Source organism: Chionomys nivalis, chromosome 21 (genome assembly GCF_950005125.1).
Source record: "Chionomys nivalis chromosome 21, mChiNiv1.1, whole genome shotgun sequence".
In the NCBI taxonomy this organism is placed as follows: domain Eukaryota; kingdom Metazoa; phylum Chordata; class Mammalia; order Rodentia; family Cricetidae; genus Chionomys; species Chionomys nivalis.
The window spans coordinates 22,819,020-22,837,795 of record NC_080106.1 but is presented as its reverse complement, the minus strand read 5'-3'; the positions used below and the strand labels follow the sequence as shown (position 1 = coordinate 22,837,795).

The following is an 18,776-nucleotide window of genomic DNA, read 5'->3' as shown; positions in this document are numbered from 1 at the left end:
GCTCCTCCCACAGTTCAGGTGGAAGGATTAGCAGAAGTAGAGAAACCCTAACTAACCCCTGGAACCCCCGGAACTGAAAGGAAACCAAGGCTGCCTTAGATGGAAGTTTCCAAATCAAGGCCTGGCACCACTCCCTATGTGGTCACGACAATCAATAGGATAAGGCACTGTGACCACAGGACGCGGGGACTGACATCTGTAATGCCAGTAACACTGAGGACATAGAGATCATCTCAAGTTTGAGGCCAATCTGGGCTACACAGTCAGTTCAAGGCCTGCCTGAGCTACAAAGACCCTGTCTTGAAGGGAAAAAAAAATCCTCCATACAGAAAAGAAAGCAAAGTGCGGGTGATGAAGGCTGGCTCGCTGTGAGGGAGGACTGCTTATCTCCCCCCACCCCCTTTCACAGGTAAAGGGACTGAGGTTAAGTAGTTTCCTGAGGTCAAATGGCAAGGAAGGGCAGGTGTCAGCCCAGGGCCCTCTCCACCCTCCAGGTTCACCTACATCCTGTAATTTCACTGAAAAAGAGCAACTGCTTGAAGTCATGACCTTGACATCGGGTCTAAACTGTTGATAATCCTGGTCCCCTGGGATGTTTTTCTTTTTTTAAGACAGGGTCTCACCTGTAAAGTACTGATCGCCTTCCCCCAGTTTTAAGTACTCCTATCACTCAAGTGATAGGATTACCGAGAAGAGGGAGAGGTCATAGCTAGCTCCAGAAAAACAAGCTCCGGCTCAGGCGCACAAGGAAGTTTCAGACTCAGATCCCAGTCACGAGCCCAGAGACTCCCACCTATGAGGTGTACAAAAGGTGTGCTCTCTCTCCCTCCTCCTCTCAGTGAGACAGTCTCATTATGCTGCCCAGACTAGCCCTAAACTTCCAGGCTAGTTTCTCCTGCCTTTCTCCCCAATGACTGGAATAGAGGATGGGCATGGGTAGAGGACTTCCTTTTTCAAAGGCAGATTAGAAAGACATAACCATAAACAGGATTTTCTCCACAACTTTAGTCATGATGCCAAGCCTGGGAGCTAGGTGGTCATGAAACTGGTCACATGAGCTTTATCAAGTAGCTGCTGGACCCCAACCATTTCTCAAAAAATCCTGAGCGAGAAGCTAGGAAGAGACCAGTAACTCACGAGTAAGGGACCTTGGAGGCAACCCTAAATGGGATGTTTCCACCAAATCCCTTCCCTGAAGGACCAGGGAACCCAGCAGAAGTGGGAGAAAAGATGTAAGAGCCAGAGGGAATTGGAGGACAGCAAAGAAACAAGAGCTTCTAAACACAATTTGACCAGTGCATGTATGAACTCAGAGACTGGCAGCACACAGGGCCTTCTTCGTGGGTCTGTACCTGAAGGGCGTCCTAGGCTGAGAGAAGTAGACATAGGCTCCATCCCTAACCCAGAAGCTATCTCCAACCGATAACCACTTGCAAATGAAAAATTAATTTTCTTAGCCGGGCGGTGGTGGCGCACGCCTTTAATCCCAGCACTCGGGAGGCAGAGGCAGGCGGATCTCTGTGAGTTCGAGACCAGCCTGGTCTACAAGAGCTAGTTCCAGGACAGGCTCCAAAACCACAGAGAAACCCTGTCTCGAAAAACCCAAAAAAAAAAAAATTAATTTTCTTTAAGGTTGTATCACTGGGAAAGAAATCACTCTAAAGGATAGGCCCTATGCCCAGCAGTAGGCGGCCAACACAAGTGAACTCCGCGGCAGCTTTGGAGGCTGTCTCACAGTGCTGTGTCGGCATTTTTGTTTTAAACCTTACATACACGTAAAGGACTGTATATTATGGCTTACAGTTCTGTATTTTTATGAAATTCCTGTGTGCAAATGTCTGTGTTTCTGTGTCTATATGTTTCTTGAGCTTTTTTCTTCGGATCTTTTCTTCCCTTTGTTTCTTTCCTATTCCAGTTTGTTTTCATTTTATCTTATTGTTATTCCTTAGATATCTGTTTTCTAAGAGACAGAAAGAGTGCAGATTGGATGGGATGAAGTTGAAGGAGGGGAAACCATAGTCAGATTATATGTAAAAAATCTGTTTCTATAATAGAAAAAAGACAAGGGAGGGAGGAAGAAAGGAATCCAGTATCTCCCAGGAAGCATGGGTAAGTAAGGGCCTGTAAAGTACCTGCTGCCCAAGGGTGATGTCATGGTTGATTCAGTCTTTGAAAGAGAAACCTTCCCAGGTGAGGCCTCTCTATGACTCAGGACCGTGCCCCACCTGTCGATAAGTACCCAGGTATGTCCAGTGCTGACTCAAGAGGTGACGTTTTCTGGTAGGAAAGCCACAACTTTCCCACAAACAAGTCGGTCATCTTGTTCCCTTTGCAAACCTTCCCACACAATTGTAGCGAGGAATTTGTGGGGGAGGAGGTCTGCAGTCTGAAATCTACTTGGCTTTCACATGAGCGGTGGGTCACCAGGGCAGCGCCCAAGAGGTTGTGATGGAAATGGACAATCATTCCCTCTGCCATGAGACCTTTGGAGAACCAGACTAGAGCCATTTTCCTTCGGCAACAAGCCAAGAGGTGGGGTGGCTGGAAAAGAGCATTCGATTCTGGTTTGAATCTGATACCCTTTTAAAGGTGCCAGAGCTGTTCTAAGCCCTCAGGATTGTTCAGCAAATGCTACCAAGTAAGTACTTGAAAGCAGCACCCACAAGACCCAATCTAACTTTTTGAAGGCCTGCTGGGTTTTTTGTTTTGTTTTGTTTTTTTGTTTTTGGTTTTTCGAGACAGGGTTTCTCTGTAGCTTTGGAGCCTTTCCTGGAACTAGCTCTGTAGACCAGGCTGGTCTCAAACTCAGAGATCCGCCTGCCTCTGCCTCCCGAGTGCTGGGATTAAAGGCGTGCGCCACCACCGCCCAGCGGCCTGCTGGTTTTGATGGTTTTTTTTGCCATACTGGGTTTAATCTAGGGCATGACTAGGCAGTGGTGGCAGCACACACCTTTAACTCCAGCTCTCAGGAAGCAGAGGCAGGGACCAGACTGGTCTAGAGAATGAGTTCTGGGACACCCAGGGCTACACAGAGAAGCCCTGTCTTAAAAAAATGATTGATAGATCATTAGATAGATCAATCGATCAATAGATAGATAGGTAGATAGATAGATAGATAGATAGATAGATAGATACATACATACATACATACATACATACATACATACATACACCTAGGGCCCATGTATCTTAGGCAAACACTCTACTACTGAGCTACATCACACAATTTTTGGGGTTGTATTTATGTTTTATTTCTGGGTTGTGCAGGGAATGAATGTGCCTGTGTGTTTACATCAGGCACCCAAAGGTCGAACTCAGACTGTTTTTCACAAATCATCCATCCACCTTGCTTTTTTTTTTTTAAATATTTATTTATTTATTATGTATACAATGTTCTGTCTGCGTGTATGTCTGCAGGCCAGGAGAGGACACCAGACCTCATTACAGATGGTTGTAAGCCACCATGTGGTTACTGGGAATTGAACTCAGGACCTTTGGAAGAACAGGCAATGCTCTTAACCGCTGAGCCATCTCTCCAGCCCCTCCACGTTGCTTTTTTTCAGACTGGGTCTTCTAACTGAGACTTGAGGCTTCTGATTTGGTGAAACTGACTACGAGCCTCAGAAATCCCCCTACCTTTGCCTCCCTGTCACTGGAAGTTTAAGTAGGCCACCAGACTTTTTTGGAGGGTTTTTGAAACAGGGTTTCTTTGTGTAGTTTTGGAACTTGTCCAGGAACTCACTCTGTGGCCATGCCAGCCTCAAACTCAGAGATCAGACTGACTCTGCCTCCTGAGTGCTGGCTTTGTCTCCCAAGTTCTGGGATTAAACACGTGTCACCAAACCCGGCTTTTTATTTTTATTAAGACTTACTTATATTTTGTGTTATATGTTACTTGTTAGGGTTAGGACAGGAGAGATGGCTCAGCAGTTAAGAGCACTTATTGCTCTTGCAGAGGGACTTGGTTCAGTTTCCAGTAGCCATATTAGCAACCCACAACTGCCTATAACCTAGTGTTGGGGACCCAAAGCCTTTTCTGTTCTCTGGACAATGCATGTAACACCTGTTTTATCCATAAACTCACACAGGCACACAGATACCTATACATAAAGAATAAGGAAATCTGGGGGGGGGGGAATCTAAATAATAAAAGCTGGCTCCTTCATTCCTTCCCTCCCTTCCTTCCTAACTTCCTTCCCCTGTCCTTTTTCCAACAGTGGTAACCAATCCCAGGGCCTCACACTTGCCAGACATGTTCCTCCTTTTTTTTTTTTGAAAAAAAAAAAAAAAAAAACTTATTTACTTTTATTTTATAGACATTGGTGTTTTGCCTTCAAGTGTGTCTGTATGCAGGAATCAGATCCTATAGAACAGGAGTTACAGACAGTTGTGAGCTGTCCTGTGGGTGCTGGGAATTGAACCCGGGTCCTCTAGAAGAGAAGTCAGGGCTCTTAATTGCTGAGCCATCTCTCCAGTCCCCTTGCTCCCCCTTTGAGTTACACTTCTAGGCCCAGGGTAATGTTACCAAGTACATCTCAAATACTCCGTAAAGCATTCTTACTCTAAAAATGTGAAATTCAAAAATAAGTGATGGTGTACATAAATCACCCCAGAACTTAGGAGGCAGAAGCAGGCCAAAATGGTCTACATTGCCAGTTCCAAACCAAAGGCTCCATAGTGAGACTTGTCTCAAAAAGAAGTTCATCGGTGTCCTGTGTTTTGGTTTGGCACCTCTACTTCTGAAGCAGAGTGATGAATCTTACATAAGATTGGAGACTCTATCCCAGCACTTGGGAGGCAGAGGCAGGTGGATCTCTGTGAGTTCGAGACCAGCCTGGTCTACAAGAGCTAGTTCCAGGACAGGCTCCAAAACCACAGAGAAACCCTGTCTTGAAACCCCCCCCCAAAAAAAAAAAAAAAAAAGAATGGAGACTCTACTCACAGTGGAGATTGATTGATTGATTGATTGGCGGGATGGATTTTAGCCCTGAGAGCTCTACCTTGGCTGGTCTAACCAAATTAGCTTTGCATTTTTACCTCTGAGCTTTCTACATCTCTCGTCCAGCTCCTTCCAAGATGCTAGGGCCTGCCAAGAACTAGAAAGTCTTGAACTATTAATGGCCTGCAGCATGGAGGTGAGCGGCCATATCTGAGAGAGCCTCGTTCAGGGAGGTGAGCCTGATGGCTGGAAAAGCAAGGTGCCCGGTGTTCCTTGAGATCTCATCTGGCTTCCTTACACCCTGAAGTGTACAGGGGGTGCCAAGAAGAAACACAGAGCCCAAAAATATAGCATCCTTCCTCCTCACCTGCCTACACTCTAACAGTCCATTTTGTCTTCCAGAACTTTTGAACGTGTGTGTGTGTGTGTGGTATGTAGGCAGGGTCACGGTGCTCATGTGGAGGCCCAGAAGATAACTTTGGAATCAGTTTTCTCCTTCCACGTTCACATGGGTTCTGGAGAACCAAACTCAGGTTCCAGGAGGTACAGCAGCAGGTACTTTTACTCCCCGAGCCATCTCACTGGACCCCATTTTATCTTCAAAAACCAAAAACCTCTGTTCTGCCTGGAATATAGCTCAAGAACAAACAATACAGAAAGGCCTGGCCCCTAGAATATGTGGCTTTTATAGAAGGAAATGAGTGGCATGTTCAATGGTGAGAAGGGCTGGGATGTGGCTCAGTTACAGGTACCTGCATGGCACGCACAAGGCCCTGTGTTCAATCCCCATCAGTGCCCCCAAGAATAGGAGTCGGGGGCTACAGAAAAATAAAGCAATGGGGAAAGTCCTCATTGAATGGGCAACATTCTAGCAAAACTTTACCTGACACAGGTGAGTGGTGCAGACGTCATAAACAGGTAACAGATCGGGTGTGGTTGTACATACTTGAAATGCCACCACTCCCAGGAGGAGGATCAGGAGTTCAAAACCAGCATTGATCTGAAATACTATGGTATTCTGAGTACAACCATGTACATATGGAGAGTCGGGGGGAAAAAAATGAAGAGCCAAGTCATGGGGCTGTGGTAGGGACCTAGTTAGTACCTGAGCCTTGGAAGTCATGGACAGCATTTTTATTCTGTATGAAGCAGGGAGTCACAGGCAATTTTAAATAGGAATGATACTTTTTAATTTAATTTTTTAAAAATTTATCACTCTGACCTGGTGTGGTAGCACATGCCTTTAATCTTAGCACTCTGAAGGCAGAGGCAAGTTGATCTCTCTATGAGTTCGAAGCCAAGCTGTTTTACAAATTGTGTTCCAGGCCGGCTAGCCAAGGCTGAGACACTGTCTCATAAATTAAAAAAAAAAAAAAAAATCACCCTGAGCACTAGGTGAAGAATGACTACTGGGGGAAGGGAGGGCGTGGGGAAGAGGACCAGAAAGAAGCCGCCGCAGAGATCCCCTTGGAAGCAGATGGGTCTGCATGCCAAACCACAGAGACAGGTGTAAGTTTAGTCTTGAACTTGTCCAGGTAAAATAAATCTGAAACACTTTCGGCTTCTTACAAGTTCTCCTAATTACAAAGCTAACTAATTATTATCTAGGGCTCAGCCAATTATCCCACAGGGTCCTGTGCTGGCCGCCATTTATGAGCTGGCTCGTGGGGAACAGGTTCATCTCCAGGTACGCCCCCCCCCAGGTCCTACTAGTAGCATCTAAACATGCCCCCCCTTTCAGGAGCTAAGAGCACTCCCACATCTGTCTGGCTTATATGCCCTAAGCCAAGTTCTAGTTGGAACATGACTTGTTAGAGGGAGGAAGGCAATCTTCCCACCTCCCCATGACAGAATGGGGATGAAGAACTTTTTTTTTTTCCAGGACCCCCCAACTGAAAAAGACAGGGCTGTTCAGCTAGCAGTATCTGCACGTGAAGGTCAAGAGGCTGAGCAAGCCTCATGGCACAGGCCGTCTCGGGTACCAGGAGGCAGGCTGATGCACAAGGCCACAGCGTAAGCTCAAAGCCAGCCTGGGAAAAAGTGAGACCCTTTTCCAAAGCAAAAGGATGGAGATGTGTGGGACAATGGTGGTGATACATGGCTTTAATCCCAGCACTCGGGAGGCAGAGGCAGGTGGATTTCTCTGAGTTCCAGGCCAGCCAGACTACACCGAGAAACCCTGTCTCTGGTGGAAAAGAAGATGGAGATGTAGCTCAAAGGCAGAGGGCCTAGGATGCGGGAGATCCTGGGTTTAAGTCTCCAGTTTAGCAGTAAAGGGGAGAAATGGGCTGTGAAAACTGCCCAAAGCAAACGTTAAAAAGAAAAAAAAACAAAAAAAAAACTTCAATTGTAATGTCACAAAATCAATGAGGCAGAGAGAAACATCCATGAGGCAGAGAAAAACATCTTTCTGGGGGTGAGGGAGAAGGAGGAAATCCCTTGCCTCAAGAAAGGAAGTGGGTTCCATCGCCCTTCGGAAGGGAAGTGGGCTCTGTGGGACATCTGGGGTTTGGCAACAGGCAGTAGAAACTGGGTTCTGTTTCTGATTGTCCTCAATGCTAGGGATCAAAATCACGGCCTCACACCATACCACAGAGCCACACCCCCGGACTACTCCTGACTGTTTAGCAAGGAGATCCTGAGAAGATCCACACAAGAGAAACCTGTGCGAGGGAAGCCTTGGGTGAGGAGACAGGCTGAGCGTCGTCTCAGCGTCAGTCGTATGTAAGCATTTGTTCCTGCTGATGTAGGCTTAATTTGCCTAAGAGACTAGAAGGAGAAAACCCTCACCAGTGGACTGAAAGGCCCAAGGTCCCACAGGAGCCTGTGGTGACTTTCCTTTTCGTGCCTGCCCGGCAGGTGAAACTGACCACTTCTACAGGCCCCTCCTCCCAAACGCCCTGTGGAAGTCTCTCTAAGCAGAGATTTTTCTGGACCTCCTTGAGGGCAGAGACTCACAGTCTCTGGTGCACTGTCTACATTCTGAATCCACTAGTCCCATGGACCAAGGGTGCTCTTAGATCCTGGACCTCGGGGTAGGTAGCCAGATGCCCACACCCTGACTGGCACCAAGTGTTTACTCATCAAACACCTGTGACCTAGCTCCTGGGCTGACAGGGAAATGAATGTGTGTCGGATACCTGGAGAGTGTTAAACAAAAATGCCAAGTCCATTAGTGCAGAGTCATGGGCCTTTAACATCCCAGCACTTGGGAGGCAGAGGCAGGCAGATCTGTGAGTCTGAGGTCCAGTAAATTTGTAAGATGGTGAATTTGTATTTGTGAATGGCCCCATACAACTCTATGTTTGTCTGTGGGGACAGGGTGGACCATGGTCTCAAAAGATGGCCAGAAAGCATTTTGCAATGGATCAACAAATAAGTATCTTTAAGCATGTGTATTGTGAAATAGTCCTAAAAACTGAGGTTTTTGGAACAACAAACTTGAGGCCATCCTGACTTCCCAATCCCCAGCTACTCTACCTACTTCTGCCCCAATTTGAACCCTTTCTAACCCATCTAATCGCACTGCCGCCCACTCCCACATTGTAAGGAAGAAAATACCATTGAATTTCCTTTTCTAACAAAGGCAAGCTCCTGGTCAATAGTGTGCAAAGCAGTGTTTGCTCAGGACAGAAGCAAGGAGAGTAAGAAAACTGGTTTGGCTGGTTTGCTGGGCGGGGGAGAGAGAGAGAGAGCTTAGGGGCAACTTTCAACCAACTCTCCAAGCCAAGCACATAAATCACAGAAAGGGGAAAGTCACAAACCAAGGGTGCCCTGCAGGATTCGATTCTGAGTATTCACTGAGTTTGACGGATGCCCCAAGGATTTCGGTATATATGATTATATCCACATTACAGATGGGGAAACTAAGGCTCAAGGAAGAAAAGTCTGGGCAGGAGTTCCTCAGCAGACAGACACTGGCGCAAGAACCTTCTAAGACTGGTTTTGGGGTAGCATACAGTAGAAATTCCAACATTGGGGGGCATAGGCAAGAAGACCAGAGATCTAAGCCAGTGCTACCTACGTAAGTTCCAAGCCCAAGTTCCAAGCCAGCCGGTAAACAGGGTCTGGCATGGGGTAATCCCAGCACTCAGGAGGCAGAGGCAGGCAGATCTGGTTCAAGGCCAGGGAGCTCCAGGCCAGCCAAAACTAGGTAGTGAAACTCAAAAATAAATAAAATAAAATGAAATAGAAGCTACAATTTTTTTGTTTGTTTGTTTTTGTTTTCGAGACAGGGTTTCGCTGTAGTTTTAGAATCTGTCCTGGAACTAGCTCTTGTGGACCAGGCTGACCTCGCACTCATAGAGATCCTCCTGCGTCTGCCTCTGCTACTGCCTCCGGATTAAAAGCATGCACTACAACCGCCCAGTTTACAAATTTCTTTCTAATTGACCAACGAAAATCACTTTAAAAAGACTAACTGCTCATTTCCAGATCTGGGTTTGAAGTCTCCCTTCTGTGGCATCAGAAACTTTCAAAGTGACTTGCTTGGTTCACAATATCCCCAAGGACACGCTTAGGGCCAGACTTGGTGTCTGGGGAGAGTGCTGGGCAGAAAAGACACACAAGAACATTAATTCCAGGCAACCTGCTCTGTCCTGCTCATTCCCCCTCCGGGGCTGCTCTGGGGACACAGGATGAAGCCGTAGAGGAAAAACTGAGTCAAGGTGGCAAAAATTGATTCATGCATCCATTCATTTGTTCAAAACGAGACCAGAAGGCCTGTCAGGTCCCTAAGAAATTATCCACTTTTCCCCTTCATTTCCTCTTCCTCTTACTAAGACGTTATGTAGCTCCCACCTAGCCTGAAACTCACTACAGAACTAGGTTGTCTCGCCGGGCGGTGGTGGCGCACGCCTTTAATCCCAGCACTTGGGAGGCAGAGGCAGGTGAATCTCTGTGAGTTCGAGACCAGCCTGGTCTACAAGAGCTAGTTCCAGGACAGGCTCCAAAGCCATAGAGAAACCCTGTCTCGAAAAACCAAAAAGAAAAAAGAAAAAAAAAAAAGAACTAGGTTGTCTCTAAACTCACAATCCTCCTGCCTCACGTGCTCCCGTGATCAGCTTTTTTTTTAAATAATATTTATTTATTATGTATACAACATTCTGTCTGTGTGTATGTCTGCAGGCCAGAAGAGGGCGCCAGACCTCATTACAGATGGTTGTTAGCCACCATGTGGTTGCTGGGAATTGAGCTCAGGACCTTTGGAAGAGCAGGCAATGCTCTTAACCACTGAGCCATCTCTCCAGCCCCTGATCTAATGATTCTTGCTAAATTTCTGAAGCAACTTATGAGGGCAGAAGAAAGATGAAGACTGACCTCAACAGACTAGACTGTTTACTTCAGACAGCAAAGGACAGACACTCTCCCTCAGGCAAGGGGTGTCTGAAAAGGGACTCACAGAGGAGGTTTGGGGAATACAACTCCTACGGCCACTTGCCCTCCTGGAGCTGTTTGTCCAGACAAGGCTGTTTTATCTTTGCAAACTGTCTTGCCCTGGGTATCAGGATATGGGTCATAGTGGGAGTTTGGCAATGGCTGTGATGGGGGAGGGGCTGGAGTTTCACTATAGTATCTTGGTCAGGGCGTGGAGTTTGTACAAAATCTTTCTTCCTTTTCTTCCTTCCTTTGAAAAAGGGTATCACCATACCGTGTAGTCCTGCTGAGCCTGGAACTGCTCTGTAGACCAGGCTGGCCTTGAAATCTCAGTGGTAGGATTAAAAGCATGCACCACCACAATCAGCTTTTTAAAGCAGCAACAACAGCCCATCATTTATTGTGTGTGAACATTCACTGCATGCATGTGAGGTTAGACAACCCTTAGGAGTCCTTTCTCTCCTCCTACCATGCGGATGCTGTGCACCGAATTCCAGGCTTCATGTTTGGTGACAAGTGCCTTTACCCACTATGTCATCTGGTTGACGTTATTTTGGAGACAGGGCTTTTCTATGTAGCCCTGGCTGTCCTGGAACTCAAAGATCCACCTGCCACTGTGCCTGACTCAATGTCCCTTCGTATTTATGCTCTCTTTGCCTTCTCCACCCCCATATTTTTTCATTTATTTTCAGTCATATTTCCCAGGGCTTAGCCTAGTGCTGGCATAAAACAGCCAGATGCCCATACTCCAGCTAGCACCAGGCATTTATTACTCATCAAAAATGCGTTAATGTGGGGCTGGAGAAATGGCTCAGTGGTTAAGAGCACTGACTGCTCTTCCAGAGGTCCTGAGTTCAATTCCCAGCAACCACATGGTGGCTCACAGCCATCTATAATGAGACCTGGCACCCCCTTCTGGCTTGCGGGCACACATGGAAGGAATGCTGTACACATAATAAATAAATAAATATTTAAAAAAATGCGTTAATGTATATAACATAACCAATGTATATGATTTTCACACTCAACAGATAAGTAAACAGGGCTCACAGAAGCAAACTGACTTACATAAAGTCAGATTGGTAGTAACTACTTGTGCTCAAACCTGAATCTTCCTACACTTTCATGCTGAACCTGCTGTAATGATTTCATTCTTCTTAGAAGAAAACTTGATGCCCTGAAAAGAGATTGGGGTGAGGCACAGTAAAACCCCCAAAGGCTGAGTCTGGACTATGATGGTGTCTCTGGCTGATTTTAGGGTTTTGGCAGCTTCTTGGAGATTTCAAGAGCTGATTGTCCCCACACCTGGCTTATCTAAGGCTGTTCTTGGAAGGGAATGTGTAACAGATACCAAGGTGAGCATTTCAGGCAATAAAAAGTCCCAGAGAGTAAACAGGGATTTCCATATCCACCTGGCAGGGAGGGCTGGGCAGCAGGAAGGCAGCTTTCCTTAAATGGCCTGGCTGAGCCTGTGACCTCACCGCCTACACTCCTCCTCCTCAGGAGACAAAGGCAAGGGCTGAATGGCAGACACTAGCCTCCTTCCTGGGAAGGCCTGCATGAGCCCCAGTCCCAGGCATGAGTAATAAAGGGAGAGTTTAGGAGGCTGGGGTGGGAGTGTGTATCTGATGACGTAAGGCGATCCTAAGGTGGCTCCACATTTGCTTCTCTCCCTGTCCCTGCAGCTTTCAGCACATCCTTCAGAAAGGAGAGGAAATGGGTGTATTTAGTCCACACAGGTGGATGCCTGGAACTGGGTCAATCCATCAAGTGACCAAAACCCAGGCCCAGACTACAGGCCTGTTTGTCCTACAGACGTTGTGAAGAAAGCTATGGGAGGAAAAGCCAGCAATTTAAAGGGCTTCTCAGCTCTTTCTCAGTCCATATAGATGTAACCCCGTACATTTGTCTAGTGTCTCCAGAGAGGCGAAAGTCTCGTCACCTGGGTCTCTGAAAATTCTGTGCTAAGACAAAGGAAAATAAGCGACACTCTAGAGAAGCAGCTTACAGTAGACTTGGCAGTTGTTGGTGATCCCAGCATTCAGGATCAGACTCAGCTGAGGCAGGAGGATCACCATGAGTTCAAGACTAAACTGGACTACGCCATGAGTTCCATACCAGCCTGGGTTAGACCTTGTCTAACCACAAAGACTGTTTCTTTTTTTTTTTTTTTTTTTTTTTGGATTTTTCGAGACAGGGTTTCTCTGTGGTTTTGGAGCCTGTCCTGGAACTAGCTCTTGTAGACCAGGCTGGTCTCGAACTCACAGAGATCCGCCTGCCTCTGCCTCCCGAGTGCTGGGATTAAAGGCGTGCGCCACCACCGCCCGGCTAAGACTGTTTCATTCAGCAGCATACAGACTAAAATAAATTAGGATGGGGCAGCAATTAGCATGGCCCCTGAACAGGGATGACGTGAAAACTTGTAAAGAGCTTCGTATTAAAAAAAAAAGAAAGAAAGAAAAGAAAAAGAAAACACAGAATCAGTTAAAACAAACAACAAAACCCAGCATGGTGGTGCACACTTTCCAACCCAGCAGTGGAAAAGTGGAAGTGGGAAGATCACAAATTCTGCTATCCGCTATGCATAAGTTCCAGGCCAGCCTGAGCCCCCAAACCCCTGTCCCAAAAACAAAATAAAAAACAAACAACCCCAAAAAACAACAAAAACAAGAACAGAACAACCAGAACTGGCATCTGCTTCCTAGCCCTCAGAAAACAGAGGCAGGGGAATGAATCCCTGTGAGTTCAAGGCCTGCCTGGTCTACAATAATGAATTCCAGACCAGCTAAGTAAGAACCTCTCAAAAACAAAAAAACATCAAAAACAGAACAAATAAATGCACAAACCTAATGAAAGAATATGCTTAGATAGTGGGAGGTTTATTTTTTTTCTTTTTTTAAGATTCTGTATTTTAGAAGCCAGTGAAAGAATCTACAAGTCTTGTGGGGCCTTTAATCCCAGCACTTGGGAAGCAGAGGCAGGTGGATTTCTGTGAGTTCCAGGCTCCAAAACTACAGAGAAACCCTGTCTGGCGGTTGGGAGAGAATCTACAAGGCTGAAGTTGTGAAGTCAAGCTCATGGGACACAGGGATGGTCCTTTGTTCAATCAAACCCTATTTGTAACTTTTTAGTCAGTGTCAGGTCTTATTTCCAAACTCCTGGGCAGCAAACTCTTCAGGAATCTGTATAGGAAAGCCTGGAGCTGCACAAACCTCCATTTCCCCAGAGGTCCAAGGAGAGTGACACCATCTTCCTAAATCTAGGCAACTCTTTCAAGTCACAGCAGTTCCTGGGATATAAGTATGATGTCTGGAAAGGCACTCTGACCTGGAGCAAACTCCCCACTCCGCTGGAGCGATAGAGCCCTGGCGAGTAGTGATGGAGCCGTGGGGATGGAGCAGCCTCTTGGAAGCTTGGGAGATGCTGAGAGCAGGCTGCCTCTCTCTCCCACCCAAACCACCAGGGAGGACGCCTCTACCTCCCACAGGGCCTCCCCCACCTCAAGACCTCTGTCCTCAGTCTATTTTACAATGGACACAGTTTTCCCCAAACGGGAACACATACCTCGCCTGTCCTTCCTTCAACCTTTCTTTCCTTTCTCCCCCTCTTTTCTTTCTTATTTTTTAAGAAAGAGTCTCATCTCACTCTGTACACCAGGTTAGTCTGGAACTCACTATATAAGACCAGGCTAACCTCAAACTTAGAACTTTTAATAATCCTCCTGCCTCAGCCTCCCAAGAGCTGATTATAGGTGTGAACCACTACATCAAGACTCAGCTCTCACTTGCTTTCTTTTCTTTCCCCTCTCTCTCTCTCTCTCTCTCTCTCTCTCTCTCTCTCTCTCTCTCTCTCTCTCTCTCTCTCTCTTTCTCTCTCTTTCTGAGAAAGGGAACAAAAAAGGGCCGGGCGGTGGTGGCGCACGCCTTTAATCCCAGCACTCGGGAGGCAGAGGCAGGCGGATCTCTGTGAGTTCGAGGCCAGCCCGGTCTACAAGAGCTAGTTCCAGGACAGGAACCAAAAAGCTACAGAGAAACCTTGTCTTGAAAAAAAAAAAGTGAACAGGTGGCACCATTAGTTATAAATGGTATTATCATTGATAATGCAATGCTATTAGTGACTGGTCACTAGAGCTTAGATGTGCAAAATAAAAGCCAGGCTGGTGCCAAAGTGAGTCTATAATCCCAGCACTCCAGGGTCTGAGACAGGAGGATTAAATTGTGAATTTCAGACCAGTCCAGTCCAGATAGGGCAAAGTGTCTGGCTACCATGTAACAGGCCTTGCGTTTGACCCCCAACACAACTAATGCACAAAGGCCGTCCTAACTAAGGCACAGCTATGTGTCATCCTGCCATAGGAAAACAAAGCTACCAGCCTGTGGATTGGGGTGCCTACTATGTACTCATGCACTCCCGTGTCCAACCCTGCACAGCTCAAGACTGAGTAGTGACTACCTCTTTCCAGAAGCACACTGGTAGCCCTGGAAACTGCCTAGGCCACCCACGCCTCACTAGTCTGTCCCAAAGTGTCACTGAAGGGCTTCCTGAAATGCTCTCAGCAACCTAGCAGAGGCTCAGCATATTCCTTGAGTGGGCAGCAAGTGGAGACAGGCTGGGAAATCACTGACCACTCCAACCTCAGGGCTGCAGGGCAGCACTGTCTTCCTCGGCCGAAGAAAGCTCCACAGAACCAGTCAGATCTCAGAAAAGCAAATACAACTAACCAATCAAGCTGCTATTTCTCTATAAAACACATCATCAAACTTGGGCACAACTTCCAAAATTCCCAAAAAATATTAGACACCATCATGATCGCTATAGATTTTGCAGGTGGCCTACGGCTGTAAGAACAAACTTGGCCAAAGTCTTCCCAGAAAGGATCCTGAGTGGCTCCTCCTTTTTACATTATTTCTTTCTTGTTTATCATGAGAGGAGGAGGTGGTTTCAGTACAAAAGAAGCACCTGGAAACTAGGAAAGCCAGTTTAAAAAAAAAAAAAAACTGGTCCTCTTTCCTTGTTCCCAGCCATGCCCAACAGAGAAACAAAGAAAATTCTAGATTATTACAATGAGATAAGACCTGAAATATATTGAGCGCTTGCATGTATGAGTCAGAGCTACCATCTTTTTCTTAAAGTAAGAAACAAGGCCAGCCTGGTCTACAGAGCAAGTTCCACTACAGCCAGGGTTACACAGAGAAAATCCATCTCGAAATACCAAAAAATAATAATAATAATAATAATAATAATAATAATAATAAAAGGAGAAGAGAAAAAAAAGAAAAACCCAATACCATTTTCATCTCTATGAACAAAAGTCACACAAGTCACTAAGAGCCTCTTCCTCAGAGACTACCTAAATAATGGGAGTCAAATCTCGGTTCTGATCCCTGCCCTGTGAAGTCACCTTTTGAGCCTCCAATTGCTTATTAAATGGGAATACAGGCCAACTGGTCCTACCCAGCAGGTTTTGGCGGTCTGAAATGATAGGCTAGCTCCTGCAAGTAGTTGGAGAAATACCGATAACCTCTAAATACCCTTGGCCCATCCCGGCCCCTGTATAAATAGCACAGCCAGACACATCTACCTTGATCAACCACAATCGATTCAGACACATCTACCTTGATCAACCACAATCGATAAATTTAGATTCCCAAACTTGCGTAAATCCCAAAGGAGAGTTTTGTCCATTTCTTCCCACGGGCATGGGAGACAGTTTGTCGGCGCCTCCCCCACCCGATCCAACTCTGCCCAGTTACACCAGCAGAGCGCCCTTACCTCTGCCCAGGGCGCGGCCTCTCTCCAGGTGCCTCCCCGGCACCAGGAACGTGTAGACCTCGGCACTGAAGCCAGGACGGCAGGGCTCGGGTTCTGGCTCCTGGCAGAGCAACGATGAGACCTGGGGTGGAGAAAAGGCAGGCAACCTGGTGACTTGGGGGAACCCATACCGATACCAACAACATAACCCTTCCCTCGCCTGGGGCATCGGGATTGCGGGTGGACGCCCCTCGCGGCAGACAGGGACGCCATCCTCTCAACCCGAAACTAGGCGCCAAACTTCAAGAACCCTTGGGGGAGGGGACTTCCAGGGTCACCACCTCGCAGCCTAGCCTACCTTTCCCACCTGGTTCCATTTGCATCTCACTGGAGATGCCTATACCCTTCCGGACACCACTTTCCCTGGATCGCAAAGGGTCTCAAAAAACCCCCCAGACTCCTCTTTCTTACTCCAGAGATTCCCCATCCCCAGTCTACCGTCCCTTCACACGGCAGGTGCTTTTATACTGCTAAAGTCCTCCTTTCCTTACCTTGGATGGTCCGCGCTCCTTCTACCCCCACCCCTTTTTCATGCAGGCCCCCCATCCTGCTCCAAGCCCCCTCTGCCCGCCTCAAACTTGGACCCAATGCTCAAACTCGGGGTCCCGGGAGCTCGCAACGTGGCGCGCCCCCACCTGGGAACCTGCGGGAGAGGCGGCCACTCTGTGCTTGCCTGGACCCCCCTCCCACTTCACAGCACTCAGCCCCGCGTCGCGCAGCCTCCAGCTGGCCCTCTGCACCCCAACTTTCTTGGAAGAAGGAAATCGGGACGGCAGCAGGCAGCAAAGGTCAACGAAGGGAGTGGTGGGGCCGAAAGGTGTCCTGCGGGCAGTCAGGATCCTTCAAGTACCTGCAGCAGAAGTAGAATCGCGGAGAAGCAGCGGCACAGGGCTCCCATGGCTGGCGGGGCGGACGCCGAGCAAACACGGAGCTCGGGTGCGGTCGGTGCGGTCGGGCAGGGACCGGTTAGGCCGAGCTGGAGTCGAGTAGAACTTCCCAAGAGCTCACGGCCGCACCGCTGCTCCCCTCTCCACTGAGCCGGGCAGAGGCTGTGGCCGCCAGGTGAGCCTAAAGGCACCGCCCCCGGCCACACTGATTGGCTGAGGACGCACCTGCAGGTGGCAGCCAAGGAACCGCACGGCCCTTGACTTCCTCCACCCATAACTGTAGTTGGTGGCACGGGGACCGAGACTTCCTCGTTTCCTAGAACAAGTTCTTTCGAATCTCAGCCCAGCCGTGCTCTGGCCCACTGAGACTTTGAGTTACAAAGAACTTTACTCTTCATCTACGTTTTTATTTCGTTTTTCTTTATTGTTTTTGGTTGGAGGGGTTTGTTTGGTTTACTTTGTCTTAAAGATTTTAAAAACAATGTAGCAGAGAGAGAGAGAGAGAGAGAGAGAGAGAGAGAGAGAGAGTGTGTGTGTGTGTGTGTGTGTGTGTTTGCTCCCAAAGGCACGTGCCACAGCCGGTGTGGAGATAAGATGACGACCTGCTGGAGTCAGTTCTCTCCTTCCACCAAGAGGGTCTCGGGATTGAATTCCCATCATCAGCCTTAACTAACTGAGCCACCATCAATAACTTGAGTTTTTTTTTGGTTTGGGGTTTTTTTAAATTTTTGTTTTCCAGCCCAAGCGGGCCTGGAACTGTCTTAGATAGCCTAAGAAATCCTCCTGCTTCTGCCTCCCAAACACTGGGTTTGCATAAGTGAGCCACCAGGCAGGCCAGATTCATCTAATCATCTAATTTTCTAACATCTGTCCCCCTCCCCTTGGAGACATAGTCTTGCTATTTAGGCCAGTATGGTCTTGAACTCACTACTGTCCAGTCTCGGCTTCCCCACTTCTGGGATGAACAGGTACCCACTACCTCGCTCCACTAAAATCTGTTCTTTTATCTTCTCAGCAGGTTAGTGAGTCAGGGAGTAGATCCAAGGGATTAGAATCCCCTGGGGCTGGAATTTTTTCAGCTGCCCGATGTGGGGGCTGGAAACCGAACTCTGGTCCCCTGGAAGAAAAGCAGGCATTCTTAACTCCTAAGTCATCTCTCCAGACCCTTGCTTGTCTGGTTATTGTTCATTTGTTTGCCTGAGACAGAATCTATGTAGCCCTGGATGTCCTAGAATTCACTATGTAGACTAGTTTGGCCTGGAACTCAGAGAGGTCCACCTGCCTCCACTTCCCAAGGGCTGGGATTAAAGGCATGTGCCACTACAACTGGCTCATGTTTGTCTGTTTTTTAAGACAAATTCCTCTTAAGTAGCCCAGACAGGCTTTGAATTTAGAATCCTCTTACATCAGCATCCTAAACACAGGGATTACAAACAGGCATTACTACATGGACCAGTTTTTGATGTCGAACTAGAAGAGAAACTTTAGGATCACTCAACTCTGTTATTTACCTACAACTTTCTTTTTTTTTTTAAATATTTATTTATTTATTATGTATACAATATTCTGTCTGTGTGTCTGCAGCCAGAAGAGGGCATCAGATCTCATTTCAGATGGTTGTGAGCCACCATGTGGTTGCTGGGAATTGAACTCAGGACCTTTGGAAGAGCAGGCAGTGCTCTTAACCTCTGAGCCATCTCTCCAGCCCCCTACAACTTTCTTAATAACGTGTAGGAATAATAGAATAGAACTCAGAGGCTGGA

The 18,776-nt window shown here is 47.4% G+C and overlaps 1 protein-coding gene across 1 annotated transcript in view; it reads right to left on the bottom strand.

Annotated features, from left to right (window-relative positions):
• The window catches only part of Cdh1 (cadherin 1), a 71,293-nt gene extending 54,146 nt beyond the window's left edge, over positions 1-17,147 (bottom strand). The window contains exons 1-2 of the mRNA XM_057754017.1: positions 16,977-17,147; positions 16,088-16,208 (exon numbers count right to left, since the gene is read on the bottom strand). Coding sequence (XP_057610000.1) covers positions 16,088-16,208; positions 16,977-17,024 — 169 coding nt within the window. The 5' untranslated portion in view covers positions 17,025-17,147. The remainder of the gene's footprint in view (positions 1-16,087; positions 16,209-16,976) is intronic.
• Between the last annotated feature and the right edge of the window lie 1,629 nt (positions 17,148-18,776).